Source organism: Salmo salar, chromosome ssa06 (assembly GCF_905237065.1).
Source record: "Salmo salar chromosome ssa06, Ssal_v3.1, whole genome shotgun sequence".
NCBI lineage: Eukaryota > Metazoa > Chordata > Actinopteri > Salmoniformes > Salmonidae > Salmo > Salmo salar.
The window spans coordinates 70,460,662-70,486,572 of record NC_059447.1 but is presented as its reverse complement, the minus strand read 5'-3'; the positions used below and the strand labels follow the sequence as shown (position 1 = coordinate 70,486,572).

At 42.5% G+C, this 25,911-nt stretch overlaps 1 protein-coding gene and 1 non-coding gene across 5 annotated transcripts; one reads left to right on the top strand and one right to left on the bottom strand.

The window, feature by feature from the left end:
• Nucleotides 1-1,422: 1,422 nt before the first annotated feature.
• trnal-uaa (transfer RNA leucine (anticodon UAA)) lies at nt 1,423-1,505 on the bottom strand. The gene has a single exon. It is a non-coding gene; the product is annotated as a tRNA-Leu (tRNA).
• Nucleotides 1,506-12,424: 10,919 nt separating this feature from the next.
• Nucleotides 12,425-17,013, top strand: LOC106608006 (syntaxin-11). 4 transcript variants are annotated; one of them, XM_014205618.2, is made up of 2 exons: nt 12,425-12,615; nt 15,504-17,013. In XM_014205618.2, exons 1-2 carry the CDS (start codon nt 12,606-12,608, stop codon nt 16,418-16,420), a joined length of 927 nt encoding a protein of 308 aa, XP_014061093.1. In that variant the 5' UTR covers nt 12,425-12,605; the 3' UTR covers nt 16,421-17,013. The 4 variants fall into 4 exon arrangements, with proteins under 4 accessions (XP_014061093.1, XP_014061092.1, XP_014061094.1 ...); XM_014205617.2 differs by having other exon boundaries at nt 12,436-12,842; XM_014205619.2 differs by lacking the exon at nt 12,425-12,615 and adding an exon at nt 12,889-13,422.
• The last annotated feature ends 8,898 nt before the right edge of the window (nt 17,014-25,911 follow it).

Sequence of the window (25,911 nt, the reverse complement as noted above, 5' to 3'; positions counted from 1 at the left end):
ATCCTCTGCCTGGGCCCCGGTGGCTTTAGTGATGTTGCCTTGTCCCCTCTCCCTCCCTCGTTTCAGTTGTCACTGCCTCTTTGTGTGCGCTTCCTCGCGCAGACCATAGAAGAGGATTGATTGCACAAATGAGGGCTCAGCAGGGCCCTTGCACAGGTGTCAGGTAACCGCACAGGTAAAATGAGCCGACCTGGGAGGAAGACTGCAAATTGAAGATGGAATGTAAGACCTAACCTGACCTATAAACCAGTTAGAGAGAGAGAGAGAGAGCAGTTGATTTGAATGGAAAATAACAATAGGCCAAATGCAGCCTCATGATGGGCCACATATAGGCAGGTGACAGGTCACCGTTACATGCCAAGTCAACATTTAATATTACACTTTGAATACACCGGCAGCAGTATCTGTCTCAGATATTGCAATAAGTTTCATCACTCTTACACCCAAAAGGGTTCTACCTGGAACCCTTCTGTGTAGTTACATAGATATATGTAAACCTAGGATAAAGTGTTGCTTTCTGAGATACATAATACTGCTCTATTATTATTCTGTGATGGAGATGATCCAGGCTGTATCACAACCGGCCGTGATTGGGAGTCCCATAGGGCGGCGCACAATTGGCCCAGCATCGTCCGGGTTTGGCTGGTGTAGTCGTCATTGTAAATAAGAATTTAGTCTTAACTGACTTGCCTAGTTAAATAAAGGTTAAATAAAATAAAAAATGTGGTGTCCCTGGCCTGAAAATTGTGAATGTGAAAGGACACGTAGTGCAGGGCTACACATAAAGGAGTTCTAGCGCCCCCTAGGACACATTGTCTTGTCATTTATTCATTGATTAAATACTAGGGCCGAGGCTTACTGTAAAAATATTCTAGAGATGTGGCGGGAAGCTCATGAGTAAAATACTAGTAAAAGTCAAGTACATGTTGCATATTTCAATAATCAGCACATTGTATACATTTTTGGTAAAGCAAACATCATAACCCACCGTTTTTATTACAACAACATTAGGTTATTATTACATCGTAGAGAATCAAGGCAATATATTTTATTGACCAGTAGGGGGTAGCCTTGGCTACAGTTTATCATTTGACATAAACAAGACATTTATAGTCATTTAATATATTCAACTGCTTCTTATGTGACATGAAGGTGTTACAATAACAGCAGCCCAACTATCATATATGGTTTAATGTAACACACTGAAAGTGTTGCCGGATTACGTTGTTACAATGTAACACACTGAAAGTGTAGCCAGATTACGCTCTAACGTTTTAATGTTATTTATTGCTACAGACTGACTGTAGCATGTAACAAGCTAAACACACTACTGTACAACCCGTTTACAGTACCACAACCACTTCAATTGAATAACAACGCCGCATATTTTCGATGGAAGTGCTTTCCTTGAGCAAAACTTTCTACCAGGAGTGGGGTTCGAACCCACGCGGACATATGTCCATTGGATCTTAAGTCCAACGCCTTAACCACTCGGCCATCCTGGTATACACACCTTACTGCAACGACGTATTGATAAATAAAGTTGCTAGAAAGTGACCCATTGACATTAATATGCAGTCTTTTAAAATGTGTTGTTTGTACAGATTGCCGAGCAGTCCATTTCAACACAACGGCAGCTGCATGAAACAGACGATGAGCTACCAAGGAACCCTCGATAACTGATATGCTATCGTTAGCTAGTTAAGCTAGTAGCTGGCTACTATTTAACTTAAGCAAACGCAGGATTCACATTTCAAGATAAGTCTAAACATAATTATTTGTGCAGCTTAATTTGACTCTTAGCTAGCTGACTAACTAGCTAGCATACACATGCAGTCTACCTACTGTAGCTAGCCATATTAGTGTACTTGTAACTAGCAAGCTAACGAAGAGAGAAAGAGGCGAAGCGAGATGTTTCACTCTCCAAAATCTGTCCACAATAAGGCCAGATGTATGGGCAAAATGTGAAGACCTATAGGTGCGTTCGTAAATTCACTCTGGCTATCTACTCCGATTTCAGGAGCAGAATAACTATGACTGATGAATTTACGAACGCTCAACACCCGTTGAATATGGCCAGTTTCAATTAACTTCGGCAAAAAAAAGTGTAATTAAATTGTTTCCAGCAGCAGTTACAGTCACCAACGCTCTGGAAAACAGCCTAACCAGCTCTGCTAGGGGCGAGTAAAATGATCAGAGTGAGGTGGTCTCTCATTTATATCTGGAAGTAGCTAGCAAGCTAGCCAACATTAGCCAGTTAGCTCGGGTGCTTGACTGCCGTTGTGAGGTCAGAAAGCTCGGATCAACCCTACTCCTCGGCCAGAGCGTACTGAATTTACGAACGAACAATCTGACAATACACTGAATTTACGAACGCCCAGAACTTGCTCTCTGGCACTCCAGATTGAATTTACGAACACACCCCTAAAACACAGCTAGAACCATGAAGCATCCGCTTTGGCTTTACCACTCACTACCAAATATGGTAGTGAAAGGCAGCCCAGTGGAAGGAGATGGATTTTGCCCGACATTCAGCAGATTTTCTCATCGATGAAACTTTTGATATCAATACAGTTTTCTGTTACTAAAACTATAATATGTTATGAACAGAGTGGACAAAATGTTGTATACTTTACTATTTGCCAAAGTTTTTTAAAATCGCGTTGTTTAGAAGGCGTGCAAAGGCAAATTGAGTCATTGCACACGCGTACTTCACATAGTAGGCGTTCTCCGACGGAAATATACAGATGAGTGCTAGAACGGGCCAATAGGATCTCGCTACCTCGTGCTTGGCTCTGCCCACCTCCTTGCTTATTGTGCCCACTATGACTAATTTGTCCCCATTGGAAACGATAGGCTGTGGTCTGTCTTGGTTTAGTATAAAACATATTTGCCTAAACCAAAATTGTGTATAACTAACCCAAGCTTGTCGCCTGCCTTCCGCTTTGGGATGACTCCCATTTTTAGGGAGGAGACATGAGCATCTCCCCATTATATAAGTATCTCTGTCTAACGTTAGCGATCTTGTGCATACCACGCTTAAGGCTAGATTAGAACCAAAAAGGGTTATACTAAGGGGACAGCTGAAGAACACTTTTGGAACCCCTTTTTTCTAAGAGTGTATCTAGATGTTGTTCTAATGCAATGTCCATGTTACAACCACAACATGATGATCATGTAGTCAAGCATCTGAAGACTAGCGAGGAGGAGAAAAGCCTGCTTTGGATGAGCAAGGAAGAACAATAACAACTAGCTATATCAGATAAACATGTTCAGGAAAAGCAGGGAGAGAGCAAGCTAGTAGTAGTAACATTATTATTTGAAACCTCACATGCACATGTATCTGTGTTATATTTAAGCAATAAGGCACCTCAGGGGTTTGTGGTATATGGACAATATACCACGGCTGAGGGCTGTATCCAGGCACGACCAACCCCCAAGGTTACCAACGTAATTGCAACAGTAAACAAGTAATATTGACTCATACCAGTGGTATACGGTCTGATATACCATGGCTTGCTATCTTGTTATCTGTCTCATGTACCAATCATCAACATGAACAAGACTGAATTCTGTTGAATTGTCAACTGGTCTAAATTCTTGTTAGGAAGATGTTGCTGTTCAGAATGACATGTTTATGACTGTTGATGTTCACAGGAATCTCCAAATGCTATGTTGAATGAGCACCATGGATGAAGGAGGGGTAGGAAAACAGACAGCTTCTTTCTACCACATCTTCTCCAAGTCATACAATGTTTGCTTCATGAACAATTGTTACATCTGAAATAAATACAGAATTATTTTAGTTTATTCTGTTTCTAATGCTGGATGTGAGTAATTTAGCAGGTCTACATGCTGAAACAGTGTCATTAGTTTTGAGCTAGGCTATGATCGGGAAAATGTCTACTGTAAATGTTTATTTCTCTTAATGAGAAATCAGAACTTGGACAATGTCAGGGAATAAGTAGGATAAATGTACATCCTATCGATGACAAAATAAACTGTGCAGAGGTAGCCTTAAAATATAACATTAGATATGTGCATGTTATGTACTGGACAGACAGCTAGCCAGAGCAGTGACGTCTCAGTTTGCACCACATTTTCACATGGATGTATATACAAAATGCAACATGTAAAGTGTTGGTCTCATGAGCTGAAATAAAAGATCCCAGACATTTTCCATAGGCACAAGAAGCTTATTTATCTCAAATGTTGTGCACCCTGGTCCTTCCTCCGCTGCCTCCGTAACTGTTTATAAATTCTTTTTTAGAAAACATTTTAATTCAGCCTTTGTGGTTTGGAAAGTATAGTGACTATTATTGCTTTAATTTTTCAAACAAATGGGGTTTTGGAAAAGTAGGTACTTTTCGCAAAACAATCCCATCTGGTGGATGGAAAGAGTCCTAATTTTTATATATATATATATATATATATATATATATATACACACACACACACACACACACACACACACATACACACACACACACACACACACACACTTGATACTTCAGACAAGGAAGAATGATGTATAGGTTATTAAAATTAAAAAAGACCTTTCTGAATTATGAAGCCTTAATGTTGTTTTTTTAAATACATAAATGCTTCTTTTTTTTTATCACAAAATGTGACGTTAGCTACTAAATAAGTTGTTTTCGGCAATTATCCAAAAACAACTACAAAAACGCGATTCCTTACCCAATAGGCTGAGCAGGTGTAATGAACACATGTAAAATACCCATAACAAGCGTTCTAATCACCTGTAAATGCACACTGAACAGGTGTAATGAACGAGTGTAAAAATGCCCATAACAGGTGTTCAAATCGCCTGTAAACACACACTGGACAGGTGAAAACAATGACGAGTACAAAAAATGACATTTGACACTTGAAAAAAGCAAGTTATAATTACAAGTGTTAAGGTGTGTTCCGGGTACGACTATTTGAAACTCTTGGTCTTCCATATAGAAGAACTGTCCACATTGCTTTTCCTCAGCCAACAAGTTCAGTAAAAAACTGCAAAAGCACTAGCCTATGTCAATCTACTATCCCCATAGTACAAAAGTTGACCAATTGTATTGGTCAGCTTGTCCTTATGTGCGAGAAATAAATACTCCAAACATACTCTGAGCCACCGAGGTAAAAACAGTTTCAGGCTGGATATTGATGGATATTCATGCTTTCAAACCTCAATAGCTTTCAAACCACAGACTCCAAATAAGTGTCATGTTGGAAAAATTGCGCACAGCATTGCACAGGTCTTATTTTCACGATTTGGACATTAATTCACTTTGCAAACCTAATAAACATGTGGAAATGTGAGCAGCCTTTTGTATTCCTAGGTGAATGAGTTAGGGAGCATAAACAAAGTACAAACTTTTTTTACATTCAAATTTCAATAGCTCCTTGGTCATATGACCTACTGACCTCAAACAAGGTTCAGAATGTCCAGTGACTACCCTTCTATATTGCACACCCTTTAGTTTGTCCATTTTCATTACACACGTTTTTACATACATTTTTCAAATTTTCTCATTTCAATAGCTCCTTGGTCATGTGACCTACTGACTTCAAACACGGTTCAGAATCTACACTCAGTGGGCCTACACATTGCACACCCTTTAGTTTGTCCATTTTAATCTCACACGATTTTACATTAATTTGCCTGCTCTGCCCCCCTGAAGTACAGTGTCACTCACACACCTATTCACTTGGGCCTTCTCCCTGGGGCCTTCCTGACCTCCAGGCAGGCCCCCTTTAACCTAGTAACCTCTGACTCCTGGCCTACACTCCCTGCCCGCCTGCCTGCCTTCTCCCTGGGCCTGAGAGTGTATAGCTTACTCCCTGGAACTACAGACCTCCACACCTACTCTCCCTACCCGGTCAACTCCCCTCTCCCTTGGCCTTAGAGTATAACTTACTCCCTGGAATTACTAAAATGTCTATAGTCCCGCTGTCAGGAACCACGTGCACCTAGTAACCCGAAACAGGCTCTGTGCACCTAGTAATTCAAAACAGGCTCTGTAAACCTGCTAACCCGAAACAGGCTCTGTGCTCCTGGCGACTCTGTGCTCCCACTTTTTTCTGCTCACAGACTAAGTCCCCACTCCAACCTCCATGGCCTGAGTGCTGCCCCCTGCCCCAGAGTCCGGCCGCCCCTGCTTGGACTCGGAGTGCCCCCTGCCTTGATAGAGGCCTCCTAGTGCACCTGGTAACCCTAAACAGGCTCTGTGCACCTGGTGACCCGCCCGCTTTTATCCACTCAGAGACTAAGTCCCCAACCTCCACAGCCTGAGTGCTGCCCCCAGCCCCCGAGTCCGGCCACCCCTGCTTGGACTCGGAGTGCCCCCTGCCTTGATAGAGGCCTCCTTGTGCACCTGGTAACCCGAAACAGGCTCTGTGCTCTTAGTGACCTGCCCGCTTTTTTCTGCTCACAGACTAAGTCCCCACTCCAACCTCCACAGCCTGAGTGCTGCCCCCAGCCCCCGAGTTCGGCCGCCCCTGCTTGGACTCGGAGTGCCCCCTGCCTTGATAGATGCCTCCTTGTGCACCTGTTAACCTGAAACAAGCTCTGTGCACCTGGTGACCCACCCGCTTTTATCCGCTCAGAGACTAAGTCCCCAACCTCCACAGCCTGAGTGCTGCCCCCTGCCGCTGAGTCCGGCCACCCCGGCTTGGACTCTGAGTGCCCCCCGCCTTGGGGGAGGCCTCCTCGTGCACCTGGTGACCTTTTGACTTCCACAGCGAGTTCCAACCTGACTCACAGTCCCAACAGAGGATGGGCCCGGGCGGATGGGCAACCACCACCTAGCCGCCTACCTATCCAGAGCCCAATGTCAATGTCTTATGCCTTGTACCTGCCTGCCTGGACTCTCTCACACTCTGTGTCTGGCCTCTGGCCCCTGGCACTTCTACATGCACCTGGTAACCCGTAAGTAAAGAAGGAGGATGGTGGAGAAAGACGCCTTGACTTTCAATAGATCGCAGTGAGTGAGCTGCTCTGCAACGCACGAAACCCTGACCCAGAATCAGGTCGTCTACGAGTGATTTAGCACCAGGTTCCCCACAAACATGCGGTGCGCATCAGGAGAGGGGCGGCAACTCATCCGGCCGCACCCCAACCCCGTCACGAACGGCTCTACTCACTTGCCAAAAGAGGCAGGCTATTGCCAACTTCCCTCTCGTACTGAGCCAACCGAAGATCCACGGCGTTACGGTATCTTTACGTTTAGGGGGGATTCTGACTTAGAGGCGTTCAGTCATAATCCCACAGATGGTAACTTCGCACCATTGGCTCCTCAGCCAAGCACATACACCAAATGTCTGAACCTGCAGTTCCTCTCGTACTGAGCAGGATTAGTATTGCAACAACACATCATCAGTAGGGTAAAACTAACCTTTCTCACAACGGTCTAAACCCAGCTCACGTTCCCTATTAGTGGGTGAACAATCCAACACTTGGTGAATTCTGCTTCACAATGATAGGAAAAGCCGACATCGAAGGATCAAAAAGCGACGTCGCTATGAATGCTTGGTCGCCACAAGCCAGTTATACCTGTGGTAACTTTTCTGACACCTCCTGCTTAAAAGCCAAAAATTCAGAAGTATCGTTCTGTATTCATACTGAAAATCAAGATCAAGCGAGATTTTAACCTTCTGCTCCACAGGAAGTTTCTGTCTTCCCTAAGCTCGCCTTAGGACACCTGCGTTACCGTTTGACAGGTGTACCGATATCATCAAATTGGCATCCATTCGAGTCACGCCCGGTGGTATCCTCAGAGGCTTTTCTGTCTTACAAACTGGACATCAGTTTGCCGCTACTAACCTTCAGCGGACTTGAGAACCAAATACCCATCGCAGTATCTAGCAGCACCATCAACCGGGTGTCGGAAGAAGCAACAGAAAAGAATCATCCCCTTTCAATCATTTGCTTGCCCAATCAACCATCTGGGACAGAGCCATAGGAACCACCTTTACCAGCACTTCATCGATATTCCTCACTTTGACATGAGGGGGTCACAGTCACCTCACGGGTGATTTGAGTGTGACCGCGACAGGTGGGTACGCTCTTTTGAATTTCATCAAGTTGACATTTAGTGATCCATGCCCAGTGGGAACCTAGGATTCTTCTGTCCATTTTCTGGTTTCGCAGCGAATCAATGGGCGTGGATGGTACCACCCACATCAGATGTAGGCCTCCCTCCCCAAACAAGCTGGATATACCACTCCCCACTTTGTAGGGCATGAGCCAGATTCATGCAATGCGGGGCCATGGGGGGCCAATGGGTTTAGTCTCTGCCTCAAGTCTAGTGAGTGTAGAGGAGACCTCCCAATCTACAATGTGTGGGGCCGGCAAGCGCTGCCGCCAACTGCTGGACCCAACCCCCCACACACCACCCTGATGAGTCACCGCACGCAGCCCCTTGCGAGACCACGCACTAGAGACCGCGAGATGGGCCGCACAACAAACTTCCAATGGCTCGAGCCCCGCTTCGCACCCCATCCCGACCGACCCAGCCCTTAGAGCAAATCCTTATCCCGAAGTTACAGATATTTTTTTGCCAACTTCCCTTACCTACATTGTTATAACATGCCAGAGGCTGTTCACCTTGGAGACCTGCTGCGGATATGGGTACAGCCTGGCGTGAGATTTACACCCTTAATTTTCAAGGGCCAGAGAGAGCTCACTGGACGCCGCCGAAACCACAACACTTTCCAGGGCTTGGGCCCCCCCTCTCGGGGCGAACCCATTCCAGGGTGCCCTGCCCATTCACAAAGAAAAGAGAACTCTCCCCGGGGCTCTGGGATTGATCACGTTACCGCACTGGATGCCTCGCGGCGCCCGTCTCTGCCAGTCCGTGGACATTCTGAAAGTAGTTTGAGTAGGAGCTATTGAAATTATTATAACCAAGGAGCTATTGAAATGGAAAATGGACAAACTAAAGCGTGTGCAATGTGTAGGCCCACTGAGTGTACATTCTGAACCTTGTTTGAGGTCAGTAGGTCACATGACCAAGGAGCTTTTGAAATTCTGAAGTTTACAAAATGAATGTAAAATCGTGTCATGAAAATGGACAAACTTAAGGGTGTGCAATATACAAGGGTAGTCAGTGGACATTGGGAGCTATTGAAATTAGAAACATTGAAAAAATGTAAAACTCATGTAAATATTTGTGTGAGATGAAAATGGACAAACTAAAGGGTGTGCAATGTGTAGGGCCACTGAGTGTACATTCGGAACCTTGTTTGGAGTCAGTAGATCACATGTCCAAGGAGCTATTGAAATTCAAAAATTCAAAACAATTATTTAAAATAGTGCAAGATGTAAATTGACAAAAAAAAGTGTGTGCAATGTGTGTCTATGCCATCGGGTTAGCTAGAACCAGTTTAGAAAGATTTAGGAGTATGGTTAAAGAGCTATTGGAATTTGAAATGTTTTATTTGTCACTATATTGACGGTCCCTAACTGCTGTTGGTGGATGTATGGAAAACTACAGGCGAATATCCGTCTAATAGCCAACCTGAATCTGTTTTTACCTCGGTCTCTCAGGCCGTGTCTAGACTTGACAGTTCATGCAGCTTTAGTATTCTGATTAAAGTGTTCTGGTCATGGAATTCCGAACGCGTCATGCATCTACATTTAAATGGGTCTACCGTGTCCGGTGTGTCCGGATACCCTTTTTCCGCGCTATATTCAAACGTCAGTATGCATTCTACAAATGGTGGAATAGGCAAAATATGATAACACAATAACAACTGATGGCAGTAGCTAACTACTGTAGCTAACTTCTGTAGCTAGCTAGCAAGCAATGCTAAAGGGATTGCAAACGGGTTAGCATAACTCTAGCTAGCCAAACAAAAAAGCGTTTTTCTAAATATTAGCTAGCTGGCTAGCATTAATGAGGCCAGCAAACATCTTATAATAGGTGTCTCTCGGTCCCAAAACACAAGTTTTCTGGAGACTTGTGGGAGGAGTGCTGGTGAAGTCACCCACTGTATGCGTTTTCGGTAGCCTGATTGTATCTAGACCAACGCTTCAATCACACCGATAGCGTCTTTGCGCAACACAAAAGTTCAACATTCACCTTCTGCTACCATTTCTGTCAAGCCATCTACGCATACAGTTTGGCATACCGTTTGAAGCATTTGCACCACACCAAACGCACTGCAATTGCCTCTGCAACACAATGCTGCAAGGCAAAAGCAGCATTTCATTGGAAATTAATGTAATTCTGGTGTACCAAAATGCAAAGAAGCTGTCGGTGTGTTCGAAGTGTGAGGGGAAATAAGCACACAATGCAGGCCTGACCACCTCCAGAAATGGTCAGCCAGATCTCAACACGACTTTTGTACGAAAAGAAAGTTGCTGTGTTTCAATGGCATATGAGAAAGTGTTAATAAAATAATCCCCTTAACATTACTATTGCCTCATAAAATGGAGAAAAAAAATGTCCAGGTTTTAAACAATTCAGTTTATGGTTAAATAGTTGCAAAATGCATCAGATTGCAAGGTGTGTGATGTTGCAGTGTACAACAGGCACTGGCCGTTCTCTCCTACACAAACAGGTTCTTAGGCTGTCCCCATAGGAGAACCCTTTTTGGTTCCAGGTAGAACCTTTTTGGTTCTAGGTAGAACCCTTTTTGGTTCTATGTAGAGTGGAACCCTCTGGAGAAAGAGTTCTTCATTGAACCAAAAAGGGATCTTCAAAGGGTTCTCCTTTGGGGACAGTTGGAGAACCTTTTTAGGTTCTAGATAGCACCTTCTTTTCTAAGAGTATCTGAGTGAACAGTGTCTCAAGTATGTTGACAGAATCATTATATTTGTCAAACATGACTGGCGTTTAGCCTATATATATATAAGTAAAAGTCTCATCAATGTTTGTCTACATTTTCGGGCGCCTCCCTCATGTTAGCTTGGTCTGGACATGACAGACTGTAGCCAATACGCATAGGCTATAACCTACTCTTTGACATGTAGGCTAATTATTTATGTACATTTACATAGAATTACTTTTTAAATAACAGAACAGGTATGGTGCACTGACGGCCTACTCTGGCCAAACTCTAACCCGGACGATGCTGGGCCAATTGTGCTCTTCCCTATGGGACTCCCAATCCCAGCCGGTTGTGATACAGCCTGGAATTGAACCAGGGTCTGTAGTGACACCTCTAGAACTGAGATGCAGTGCCTTAGACCGCTGCGCCACCTGGGAGACCATATGCTTAGTTACAAGCCCTTAATCAACAAGCAAGTTTTAAGAAACGTAATTGCTGTGATGGAGAAAATGCTGTAACAATGAAGGACAAAACTATAACACCCTCAGAAAAATATCAGAATCAGACAACAGAATAGCTACTTAACAGAATAGCTACTGCTTTTCAAATCAATTTAATTGGCTATTTTGGTTAATGGCCTTGGTGTCCTGGAAAATGGCCTTGGTGCCCTCTTGAATGCCAAATGGCATCTCTTGAATGCCAAATGGCACCTCTTGAATGCCAAATGGCCTTGGAGCCCTCTTGAATGCCAAATGGCCTTGCCCCTACGAAATTCCAGCAGTGGCCCAGGGACCCCAATCGTACATTTAAAAAAAAAATAATCCACATGTCCTGACTTATCATCAGGTGAATGATAATGGCAAGGAGAAATAATCAACATTTTAAAATGAATAGATTTGGTAGGTCGTTTTTCATTATTTTGACCTCGCCACATTATAATTGGAAGAGGAAGTGTAAATTCTAATATAGCCTATTATCTAGAAAGGTAATTCCAAAGTCCAAACACATTTAAGCAACAACAACAACAAAAATCAAAAGAGCAGCTCTTTTGCTGGTTAAACAAAGGTTAGCAAAAATGTATGTCCAAGTCAAGAAAGTTTACCAGCCACACTGGTATTCTATTTATTCACTGGTGCTTTTTCAAAGCATATGTCAGATACTGCAGTCAGTGATTTTTACATTTATTTAACCTTTATTTAACTAGGCAAGTCAGTTAAGAACAAATTCCCATTTACAATGACGACCTAGGAACAGATTTTTACCATGTCAGCTCGGGGATTCGTTCTGGCAACCTTTCGGTGATTGGCCCAACGCTCTAACCACTAGGCTACCTGCCGCCAAGTGTAATTGGCTCCAATGAGTTTAATTCGCGCAATATTAGGTGTTGAGAAATAAAGTTGACATCATTAGAAAGAAGACATTCACCTGTTTTCTACTGTAGGTAGCCTATGTAATTCAAAATGTATTTATTATGTTGTTGCTAGCGATATTCATAAAAACATTGGGGGGAGGGAAATCAACTTTTTTTGTGGACCCCCTACAGTACTGGTCGAACACTCCTGCTAAAGCCTGAAAAACCGGTTTTCGGATGTTGTGGCAAGAACATAATATTTTTCGTCCGGTTGTGACGCAATGCTCTGGACAGCTGTGCAGTTTCCAACAATCACTTGTACTTTCACTCGTCCCCAAAGCGTACATAGTCTGCCTCACTGATGCCAATATAACCCAAACTAAACCACTCCTCCCAGTTCCGATATCTTTTATTATTCAAAGTGAGCTGGAAACCTGCTAGACCACCAGGGATCTGGATTCAGGGATCTGGATTGGGCATGGCTTCAGGTAAATAGGCTTCGCTGGCCCCTTTCACCTGATATTTCAAACTAACTCATCTTCATTCCAGAGTCACATGGTGGTTTAGTGCTAAAGTTAGCCATGCTACGCCTTGGTGGGAACATTGTTCTACGCCGCCGCCAGTCAACACAAATCATCCTGAAGTCGCACCGAAGTCGGATAGGATGTTGGAATGAAAACGTGTTATATTGGTAGTCTACATCATAACAGAACAGGTATGGTGCTCTGCCCTTCAAAGCTTGTGTTTGTCAGGTGAAAAATTATCAAACTGTTTAGATGACATTCAGCCATCATTGCTGTGATGGAGAAAATGCTGTAACAAGGAAGGATAAAACTATAACACCCTCAGAAAAATATCAGAATCAGACAATATATTACAATCTTATTTGTTGGAATCAAGAGGGAATTCCTTTTGGGATTCCAAAAGGAATTCGCAAATAAACGAATTCATAAATAAACGAGGAATTCGCAAATAAACGAACGAATAAAATAAATTAGCAAATAAACATTCAACATCTTTATTTTATCAATATCTTGATGACAATGTCTCTCAATGCTCGAGACCTGAGGAGACACTACTGCCTCTTTTGTCAATCTGATGAATTATAAAGGTAAAACACATTTTTAGATAAGCCCATAAATCGGATAATAACCAACTCTGTAAAGAACTTGTTTGGTGAGAAACGCCACCCACAACTATTCTCTCTCGTTAAGACGTGTGAATGTAGACGTGTGAATGCTGCTGGGTATGTCAGACCAGAAGGTTTCAGTATCAAGGACTCTTTTCCAAAACAGGTATGACAACTTCACGGTCTCTGCATGTTTATTTTTTTATTAAAAAGTTGCTTAATTGATCAGAGCATAGGATAAGTCTTTATTTTAATATTCATTTATTTAATCTCTCCTGGCCATAAGGGATGACAGATGTAGCTATACCAATGGTTTAGACCGTTTGGAATTTTATGGAGAGCTTCTCCCGCTCAGACCAATGAATGAATGCGACCATGCGCAGCTGGCAAAAATGATTGCTGTCCTTTATGAAATGACAATGTTCATGTAAAAATGATCAAATACACTGACCGTTTAAAGCAAAACTAACAAAACTATTTCTTAATGGTGAACCTGAACAATCTAAATAAAATCTGAATTATTGCAAACCCCAATCAGAAGTTGGTTGTGAGTTGCGTCCACTCCAGGAGGCTACACAGCTCCGGTAAAACGCCTTCTACAGCGCATTTGGTGGCAATAACACAGCAAATTACATTGGTTGTCGCTCAACTAATAAAGTCTATGATTTGACATTGTGAAAGCCATTTTACAAGCATCTGAATGCAGATGTAGGAATAGCCTATTAGAACAATTAGAAGAGGGATATGCCTACCTCTCGTTGGCACGAGAAACTGTGTATCTCCAACACTACGCGCACAGTTGTTATCCGATAGTCATATGCAGGTACATGCATAAAAGTTTGAACTGAAGGAGAGGAGCATCAATTCAGTCATAACAGAAAAGAGGTATTTTTTCGAAATAAACAATATGAGGAAAAACACCTATTAGTAATGTTTGAATCTGTTTTCTGACCGATTCATGCTTAATTTGGATTGGTTTAGGATTCATCACTCCAGAGAATGCGTTTCCACTGCTCCAGAGTCCAATGCGCATGGCATTGTGCATGGTGATCTTAGGCTTGTGTGTGGCTGCTTGGACATGGAAACCCGACGAAGCTCCCGACAAACAGTTATTCTGCTGATGTTCTTTCCAGAGGCTGTTTGGAACTTGGTAGTAAGTGTTGCAACTGAGGACACTATTTTTTCGCGCTACGCACTTCAGCACTTGGTGGTCCTGTTCTGTGAGCTTGTGTGGCCTACCACTTCGCAACTGAGCGGTTGTTGCTCCTAAATGTTTTCACTTCACAATAACAGCACTTACAGTTGACTGGGGCAGCTCTAGCAGGGAAGAAATTTGATGAGCTGACTTGTTGGAAAGGTGGCATCCTATGACAATGGCACATTGAAAGTCACTGATCTCTTCAGTAAGGTCATTCTACTGCCAATGTTTGTCTTTGGAGATTGCATGTCTGTGTGCTCGATTTTATACACCTATCAGAAATGAGTGTGGCTGAAATAACCGAATCCACTCATTTCAAGGGGTGTCCATGTAGTGTATGTATTTAGGCTGCTGTCTGTCTGTTTTTAAAACATTAAGAACACTTTCCTAATAATGAGTTGCACCCCCCCTTTTGCTCTCAGAACAGCCTCCATTCATCAGAGCATGGACTCTAATGGGTGTGAAAAACATTCCACAGGAATGCTGCCCATGTTGACTCCAATGCTTCCCTCAGTTGTGTCAAGTTGGCTGGATGTCCATTGTCTGGTGGACCATTCTTGATACACACAGGAAACTGTTGAGTGTGAAAAACCCCAGCAGCATTGCAGTTCTTGACAGAAACCAGTGCGCCTAGCACCTACTACCATACCCTGTTCAAAGGCACTTAAGTCTTTTGACTTTCCCATTCACCCTCTGAATGGCACACATACACAATCCATATCTCAATTGTCTTAAGGCTTAAAAATCCTTCTTTAAGCTGTCTCCTCCACTTCATCTACACTGATTGAAGTGGATTTAATAAGTGACATCAATAAGGGATCATAGCTTTCACCTGGATTCACCAGGTCACTCTATGTCATGGAAAGGGCAGGTGTTCTTAATGTTCTGTACACTCAGTGTAAATGTGATGATGTTGATAGGTTTATCTCTAACAGCTTTGCTATCACCCAGTCATGGTGAACAGCCAGGACCACCAGCAATAGTATTTTTGTGTGTGAGTGATCATGTCTACACCTCTATCACCTCCCCCTCTCCTTCTCTCGCCCCAGACCCAACCATGAGGGACCGTCTGAGCCACATGCAGGAGCTGTCCCAGTCCAACGGCCATGTGGAGCAGATGGACTATGCCGAGTCCGGGGAGTCCGTCTCCGGGGACTCCATCAATGTGGACCTGGAGGAGGAGCTCCCTCACCAGGCTGTGGTGTGGGACAATACCCCTGAACTGGAGGAGGTCTTCTCCCAGTCCCAGCAGGTCCACCGTGAGGTCCAGCTTATCCGCCTCGAGGTCAAACGCCTCCGTGAGCAGAACTCACGCGTGCTCCAGGGCACCACTAGGATGTCAGTCGTTAAGAGAGACTCTAACGCCATCGCAGCTGACATCAAGGCCCGTGCTGAGGGTGTGCTGACGTGCCTCAAGGACATGGACGCCGCAGTGCGGGAGCTGGAGGCAGCGCATGGCTCCAATGCTGCCGTGACTCGCATCGCCAGGACCCAGTACGCCTGCCTGAGCAACAGCTTCCGTGATGCCATGTTCGACTACAATGAGGCAGAGATGAGCCACAGGGAGAGTTGCAAAGCCCACATTCAGAGGCAGATGGAGATCGTGGGGCGGGAGGTGACTGGTGAAGAGGTGGAGGAGATGATCGAGACGGGCCAGTGGAACGTCTTCAATGAGAACATCCTGTCAGAGGGCAAGACAGCGCGCTCGGCGCTCAACCAGATCGAGAGCCGCCACCGAGAGCTACTGGACCTGGAGAGCAGGATCCAGAGCATCCATGAGATCTTCCTGGATGTGGCTCTGCTGGTGGAGGAGCAGGGCCCCATGATGAACACCATCCAGACCAATGTCCAGAACACAGATGTGGCCATCCAGGAGGCACTGGTCAAAATCAGCAAGGCCAAGCGCCACAACAAGAACAACCCCTTCAAGAAGATGTTCTGCTGCTGCTTCCCCTGCGTCAAATGAGGCAGAGACTGAGGAAGAAGACTGTAGTACTCAGTCCGGTCTCAAGATGGTCTTGTCTCAGTGTCCGGTCTTGACTTGGCCGCGGACAGTGAGGACTCATAATTTCTTCCTGAGACCAGCCGAGACCAGCGGAGTAAAAAACTCATAATTATCCGCTTCCATTCAGCTAATGCATAGCTTTTTTGTAGCCTTAGTTATCATCTGTTAGAAAAAAGTCAAATCTCGCTGAACCCTCCTATCAACCCTACTAAATCAGAACCCTCCTATCATCCACCCTTGGATACCAATGGCAATATATACTTTGGAAGAGTCTGTGAAATAATTATATTATTTGCCTTTTTTAAATATGCTTTTCAGGCACTGAAGTACATCTAAACAAACATATATCAGTGCCTTTCTAGAAGGAAAAAAACACGGTTATTTTCTGCCATAGAAATGTTTGTTTTCTACCCTCCTATAGTTAATTCCCTCTACCCTTAACAGTATATTAACTGTGAGACAATAATGATTAAATAAAAGTGTACTTTATTGTTGTTCTCTGTCTGAACATTAAATTCACAACTTTAAACGAGAATAAAATTAAGAATACTTTTTGTCAAGAGTATTTTGTACCCAAGCACAATGTCACATTTACTTTGACTACCAGTCACAATATAGTTGACACAGAGTATGGTCTCGCTCTGTCTCTCAAATGCAATATACTTTAACACAATGAGTCCCACCGTAGCGCTGGTGCGTTTTGGACTTCTAACCCCTTTTAAACATATTTATTTCCTCTATGACCTCACAAGCGACACAAGGGTTGTTAGAAGCTAAGGGGATCTTCTACATAGAAGATCATAGGAAATCCCAGGACATAGTATCTATAATACTGTAATAAGCTCACAAACTCCACACAGTTGTCACTGACTAGTTGGATATACATTTCCCTCTGAGCAAACCATTTCTGCACTTACAGCATTCATATATATTCATTTTGATCAGGTTTTTGCTTTGGCAGACTTAATTTTTTTGATTGACATTTGTCAATAAAACTTGTGAATGCAACTGTTTATGTGAAATTGTTTTGTGTTATACTTGCAGCCCTGGTTGTCCTGAAAATGGTAAAACACTTAATTGTGAGGCTAAATATAAGGATAATGAAAGTCAAATAAATGAAAAGCCCATTTTTGCTGGGGTCTCGGGACAGATACTGAAGGGTTAATGGCATGAATGACAGGTCAATGTTGCTAAGTGATACACAAAAACAACAGCAACAATAATAAGAATAGTAGCTACTAGCTTTAATACTAAATCCACATAATGTGCTGCACTCTTATCACATCAGACCTTTCCCCAAAAGTATACAAAGCAACTATGCAGAGGTTATTGATTCTGCTCTTCACAAGTCCTCATTGTCAGCCCTAGCTATGTAAACACAGTTCCCAAAAACAGCACTAGAGCTGTATTGGAAACCCCCTGTACGTTTCTCTGTCTCTCTCTCTGTCACTCTCTTGATCTCTCTTTAAAATCCTGTTTGCCCAAATAATGCATGACCATTACGCGTTGCCACAAAGATCTGAATTGACCAGCTATACAGAGCGCCTTATCTTAAACAGTTCAATACAATCACCATGATGTCCCCTATGTCCAAGATGCTATTTGAGAAAGACGAGAAAGATGCATAAATTACTCAAAAATCGAGCGCTAAACCCACCTAAGACGAGGGTGTCAATAGCGCAGAACCGAGATGCGACTGCTTTGAATATCACGGTCTGTCTGTGCAGTTGACCTATTGGACTTTTGCCTTTAGAACAAGTCATATCTAATAGGAATAATGACGGAATGCTATATTTAATAAAAATGATTTACATAGACTGCTGCGCCACTACAGACCCGGGTTCAATCCCGGGCTGTATCACAACCGGCCGTGATCGGGAGTCCCATAGCGTCGTCCAGGTTTGGCCGGTGTAGGCCGTCATTGTAAATAAGAATTTGTTCTTAACTGACTTGCCTATTTAAATAAATTAAAAATACAAAATAATTACTGAGTATCACTCTCCATATTTTCAAGCATAATATATATATGCATGTGTATGAGTAGCAGTAAGGTCCAGTAGGTAAAACAGGCTGAGGTGATTTTCCCTCCAACAGCAGTGTGTTGGTTAGGATAAATTATCATTAACAGGGAATAGACTCACACTTCACTGAGCTGGTGTTAAGAGAGAGGACAGCAGTGTCCAGGGCCACACACACACACACACACCTATTTCTCTTATCAACAGAAACACTTCACATCACTGCATGCTGAAGACTTCAGCTGGGCCGTCATTTTAAACTATGGATTCTAAACATTGATCTCACTGCAGTCAAACAGGCCTGGATCACACACATAGGCCTTTATTGTGTGTGTGCTCTTGTGTTTAATCACTGATGTTTGCCTAAATATGGCTAGGACGTTTGTCAGATTTTATAGAGAATTTGTGACAATAAGATGGCCTGAGAGTGTAATACTTAAAATTTGTCTCATCGCGCTCTAGCGACTCCTCAACTGGCAGCTTCATTAAATAGTACCCGCAAAACACCAGTCTCAACGTCAACAGTGAAGAGGCGACTCCGGGATGCTGGCCTTCGAGGCAGAGTTGCAAAGAAAAAGCCATATTTCAGACTAGCCAATAAAAAGTAAAGATTAAGATGGGCAAAAGAACACAGACACTGGACAGCATCCCGGAGTCGCCTCTTCACGGTTGACGTGGAGAGTGGGCTACCTGCCGGAATGGATATAACCACAGGCAAAGTCCTTGTAGCAGCAGCGTAAAAAGAGGGTTTGGGGGGGGCACACAATGCAAATAGTCCGGGTAGCCATTTGATTACCTGTTCAGGAGTATTATGGCTTGGGGGTAAAAACTGTTTAGAAGCCTTTTTGTCCTAGACTTGGCACTTCGGTACAGTGTCTAGGACAAAAAGGCTTCTCAACAGTTTGAGAGTAGTTGCAAAGTTGCTAATTAGCTAAAATGCTAAAGTTTTTCGTGACCCCAACCAACCACCATATTTTTGTTTTGGCCTTAGGTAACCTTCTATCTTATGTAACCATAACAAACGTAACATATATCATACTAATTTGAGTGTCCTGTATATACATTTTGTTGTGTTACGTCTAGTCTATGAGACCAGGCTGCAACCAACCAACCAGGTCTCAGAGCATTTCATATTGTTTAGTACGTAAATCTGTGAAGCTCCATTTACATTTGTTGTGTTTCGTATGGTATGTATTAATTTGTGGATGTCTATCACCCGTTCCATATTATATTTTATGAATTACAATTCGTATTATATGTTACGAACTTTCAAAACATACAATATGTTACGAATTTGAAAAACATATGATATGTTACGAATTCTAGCTAGGTGGCTAATGTTAGCTAGCTGGCTAACGTTAGCTAAGGAAAGGAAAGGTCAGTTGTACAACTGAATGTATTCAACTGAAATGCTCAGGGGAAGAATGACAGATTTTTACCTTGTCAGCTCGGGGATTCGATCGACGCTCCTACCCGCCAGGCTACCTGCCGCCCCTAGGCTAGGGGTTATGGGTTAGGGTTAGGGGGTGAGCTAAAAGGGCTAAGATTAGAGTTAGGGGAAGGGTTAGCTAAAAGGGTTACGGTTAGGGTTAGGGTTTGCTAAAAGGGTTAAGATTAGGGTTAAGGGAAGGGTTAGCTAACATGCTAAACACAGTAGTTGCAAAGTAGCTAAAAAGTAGTAAGTAGTTCAAAAGTTGCTAAATTGCTGAAGTTGTCCGTGATGTGATTTGAATTCTAAACCTTTGGGTTGCTAGGTGTTCGTTTTTGCCATCTGTCTTACGTAACCATATCAAACGTATCATATCAAACTAGTTTGAGTGTCCTCGATTTACATTTACTATGTTACGTCTAGTCTATGAGACCAGGCTGTGTGAGAAGGACCAGATCACTTGGCAGGCATTGGCTAATAAGAATTGAGATATCTGAGTGAGCCATGTGAGTGAGAGGTGCTTCGGATCATGGTGAATGGCAGCCGTAATTATTATACTCAGCCCAAGGGCACAACAGCCACTTTGGCCGCAAGGCATGGATTCTTTTACGGGGCATTACGACCACACAAGGAGGCCGTTGATGCCGCTGGGAAATTCTGGGTCCCTGGGCAAGTAAAGGCTGAAGACCCCTGTTCTAGCGAATAGGCTATGTTAGAGTTTACACTTCCTCTTTCAATTATAATGTAGAGAGATCAAAGAAATGAAAAACTATCTACCAAATCAATTTATTTTAAAATGTTGATTACTTCTCCTTGCCATTATCATTCACCTGATGATAACACAAGATGTGAAACAGACTGGCAGGTAAGCTAAAATAGACTACATACATAGGCTTCAGCCTACAGGCTACTGATAGAAACCAAATGAAATTCAAGGAAATCCTTGAGCTATTGATTGTTCTTGTCCTGGTCTAACCTCACGTATATTTTTGAAGGTTGGTTAACTCAGTTAAACCTAATTAGGTGACCAGTGTGGACGGTCCTAATGTAAAACGTGAGGGAATGGAAGCGTTTTTCCCCTCAGAGGAACACTGGGATACAGACAGGACCACCGGATTCACATGTGACCACAGTGCAGTCCAGTGATTTAGATTACAACCAAGATTATGGACAAGATACATGTCTCTCTGACCTAACAATGGGAGTCGTTGTCCACAAAGCGGCACGGCGGGCTGTTTAGCTCCCGCGTATCTTTTTTTGGTAATCCTTTTTGAATATTCGATGAGGGTTGTTGACATCAAACGCCTGTATTCGATGGAGAGAGATGGTATGCTACTAGCCTTGTCATGCCATGAATATGCATAGCCATCCAATATAAAGTGTTTTTTCTAAAAGTTGTCTGGATGTCATGTGTACTACATATATCAGTACACTCATAACAACTTAAGGATTACAAAACTTCTATTTGATCAAATAAACCTCACATAGCAAATAAGCCATTCATTTTTTGGTTGAACAAATTCAACCCTCTCAATGACCACCATACAAAAACTCCTTGCTTGGCTAAATAACAAAAAAATTCCACCTGCTGGAGAGATTTTCTGATTTTCTGCCGAGTTGGGCCTCTCTCTTCCTCTTCCTCTCTGTTAGAACTCTCTCACACATCCTATGGGTCACTTTCTATCTTTAGCATTTACTGATAGATATCATAAATTGAAACATCTTTCCTTTCTACCCTACCTGCTACCGATGTCGTTCTTCTGGGAGCTGCTCAATGCAAAAACCATTGGAGAGCTACGAGCTCTTGCCAACAGATTATATTCTGCTGAAACTAGGCTGTGTGCGGCATGCATGTGAATATATTTCACATACTTTGTGTTTGTGTAGGCTACTTTGTGCATGATTTCTCTATTGTACAAAATAATTGATACTGCATATACAGTTGAAGTCGGAAGTTTACATACACCTTAGCCGAATACATTTAAACTCAGTTTTTCACAATTCCTGACATTTAATCCTAGTACAAATTCCCTGTCTTAGGTCAGTTAGGATCACCACTTTATTTGAAGAATGCGAAATGTCAGCATAATAGTAGAGAGAACAATTTATTTGAGCTTTTATTTCTTTCATCACATTCCCAGTGGGTCAGAAGTTTACATACACTCAATTAGTATTTGGTAGCATTGCCTTTAAATTGTTTAACTTGGGTCAAACGTTTTGGGTGGCCGTCCACAATAAGTTGACAGAGCTGGTGTAACTGAGTCAGGTTTGTAGGCCTCCTTGCTCGCACATCCCTTTTCAGTTGTGCCCACAAATTTTCTGTAGGTTTGAGGTCAGGGCTATGTGCTAGCCCCCCAATACCTTGACATTTTTGTCGTTAAGCCATTTTGCCACCACAACTTTGGAGGTATGCTTGGGGTCATTGTCCATTTGGAAGACCCATTTGCGACCAAGCTTTAACTTGTTGCTTCAATATATCCACATCAATTTCCTCCCTCATGATGCCATCTATTTTGTGAAGTGCACCAGTCCCTCCTGCAGCAAAGCACCCCCACAACATGATGCTGCCACCCAAGTTCTTCACGGATGGGATGGTGTTCTTCGGCTTGCAAGCCTCCCCCTTTTTCCTCCGAACATAACGATGGTCATTATGGCCAAACAGTTCTATTTTTGTTTCATCAGACCAGAGGACATTTCTCCAAAAAGTACTATCTTTGTCCCCATGTGCAGTTGCAAACCGTAGTCTGGCATTTTTAATGGCGGATTTGGAGCAGTGGCTACTTCCTTGCTGAGCGGCCTTCAGGTTATGTCGATATGACTCGTTTTACTGTGGATATAGATACTTTTGTACCTGTTTCCTCTAGCATCTTCACAATGTCCTTTGCTCTTGTTCTGGGATTGATTTGCACTTTTCGCACACCAAAGTACGTTCATCTCTAGGAGACAGAACATGTCTCCTTCCTGAGCGGTATGACAGCTGCGTGGTCCCATGGTGTTTATACTTGCGTACTATTGTTTGTACAGATGAACGTGGTACCTTCAGGCATTTGGAAATTGCTCCCAAGGATGAACCAGACTTGTGGAGATCTACACATTGTTTCCTGAGGTCTTGGCTGATTTATTTTGATTTTCCCATGATATCAAGCAAAGAGGCACTGCATTTGAAGGTAGGCCTTGAAATACATCCACAGGTACACCTCCAATTGACTCAAATGATGTCAATTAGCCTATCAGAAGCTTCTAACGCCATGACATCATTTTCTGGAATTTTCCAAGCTGTTAAAAGGCACAGTCAACTTAGTGTATGTAAACTTCTGTGTCACGGTTGTCGTCGGGAAAGGAGGACCAAAATGCAGCAGGATTGTGGATGCTCATCTTGAAGTTTATTTTAACTCAAAAGTGAACACCAAAATAATAAACACAACGAACTCACGATCAACAAAACAGTCTTGTCAGGCTCACACACGCTAAACAAGAAACAAACACACCCTAATATATAGGACTCCCAATCAAAGGCAAATAGACAACACCTGCCTTCAATTGAGAGTCCCTACCCCAATTAACTAAACATAGAAACAGATTCACTAGACTAAACATAGAAATACATAAACATAACACAGTGCCCAAAACCCCCGGAATACATAAATCAAATGCCCTACTAAATCAACCACCACCCCAAACCACATAAAACAAATACCCTCTGCCACATCCTGACCAAACTGCAATAACAATTAACCCTTATTCTGGTCAGGACGTGACATTCTGACCCACTGGAATTGTGATACATTGAATTATAAGTGAAATAATCAACAATTGTTGGAAAAATGACTTGTGTCATGCACAAAGTAGATGTCCTAACCGACTTGCTGTCATAGGCGTCGTAAGGATTGGACCAAAACGCAGCGGGTAAAATGCTCATCTTCTTTCTTTATTAAAGAAAACACTTAAACAAAATAAACTGACGACGAAAACAGTCCAGTAAGGTGCACAGACTATCCTGGAAACAACCACCCACAAAACACAAGTGAAAACAAACCCAACTAAATATGGCCTCCAATTATAGACAACGACAACCAGCTGCCTCTAATTGGAGGTCATTGCCAAAAACCCAACATAGAAATAGAAAACTAGATATACACATAGAAATAGAAAATATAGAACATAAACCAAAAACACCGAAACACACAAAACAAACACCCCCTGCCACGCCCTGACCAAACTACAATGACAAATAACCCCTTTTACTGGTCAGGACGTGACACTTGCCAAAACTATAGTTTGTTAACAACAAATTTGTGGAGTGGTTGAAAAACGAGTTTTACTGACTCCAACCTAAGTGTATGTAAACTTCCGACTTCAACTGTACCTCCACTCCACTACCTAGCTAGCACATTTGGTTCCTTTGAAATTGCAGGAATATTTTTGGTTTCACATTGGTTGTTTCCTGACCGGTGAACTTTAAAAAAAATGTTCTGAAAACAGAAGTGAAAATTTCACCTGTTCTGGGAACATTTATTTTTAGCTTACAGGGAGGTTCTGAGATTGTTTTACTCTGGTTCCTTGAACGTTTTCCTGGGAGGTTTTATTAACATAAATTATTGGTTATTTGGAGGTTTTTGAATAACTTCCTTAGAACTTTCACTAAATGTTTCAATAATACTTGTAATAACACTGCTCTCTTATTTTGGGTTAACTTTTTTGAACTCCAAGCACATAGGACACATGGAAATTAATCTCCGTAGGCATTAATCATTTAAACAAAATTATATTTTATTGTGACACAGCATCAGTGAGATTCAAACCTATAATCTTCTGTTGTCTAATTAGTCTACTAATTAGTCCACTGTGTCACCAGGATGGAGCTAGCATGCCAGGTTTTTTTACTCATACCAAGCTGTTCATTTGAGTCTATTCAAACAGACCCCGTTTCATAGGAAACAAGAACTCATTAAAATCAGGTGTGGCCAATTAGTGGGATTGGCCAGCACACCTGAACACACTTAACAAGATAAAGGATAGTGAGAGTTTTATTGATGCTGAGAACCGAATGTATATGTTTTTAAATAACATTCTTAGAACCTTCCCCATATATTACTTAAGTTTTCTTGTGGTTTTTATGGAAAGTTTTCTTAACCTAATGAACAATTGGAGAACATGCCTTTAAATAGAACCATGAGGAAACCTGAAGGAAACGTTATGCTGAAGTACTGAATTTCCAACAGAAGAATGTTGTTTCTTAATATTCTCTGAACTATTTGAGAACATTCCCAATGTCAACCCAGTTGGAGAATGTTCCTAGAACATTACCAAAATTGAAATTAAATGTAACCATCTTTGAACTTTTAGAAAATGTTATGTTAAAGTAATAAAAGGCAAGAAAATAATGTCTTTTGTCAAGTTCCTTAAATGTGCCAAGCAACAATCCTGCACCAATCCCATAAAGTAAGGTAAGTAACTTTATTGTGTCAAGCAGATTACACGTTTTCTTTGCCATTTCCGAAACGTAGAAATGACTAAGACATGGATTTAATGTCGTAATGTTAGCAAGATACCCAAAGTAGTTCTAATTCATGTTTTCATTTTATTAGCTAAACAAAACTTGTTTAAACAGCGAAATTGTCACGTAAATCAGCCTTGTTTGCATAGCGATGATGAAAAGAATGTCATTTAGGCTGTAATGATCTCCAAAATTCTAATCATTAGGTCATCACACCGTTGATATAGCAACAGACACTAATAGTTTATCGACACAATTTGACCGGGGACATTATTTGGCGTGACAGGCCCACCACAGCACAGCTCTACCAGACCAGGCCCACCTCAGCACAGCACAACCAGACCCGGCCGATCACAGCACAGCTCTACAAGACCAGGCCCACTTCAACTTATCCCAGCACAACACAGCTACTACTACTCTAGGGTCTGGCACTGTTGAGGTCAAATAATAATAATCACAGTAGTTGTCGAGGGTGCAACAAGTCAGCACCTCAAGAGTAAATGTCAGT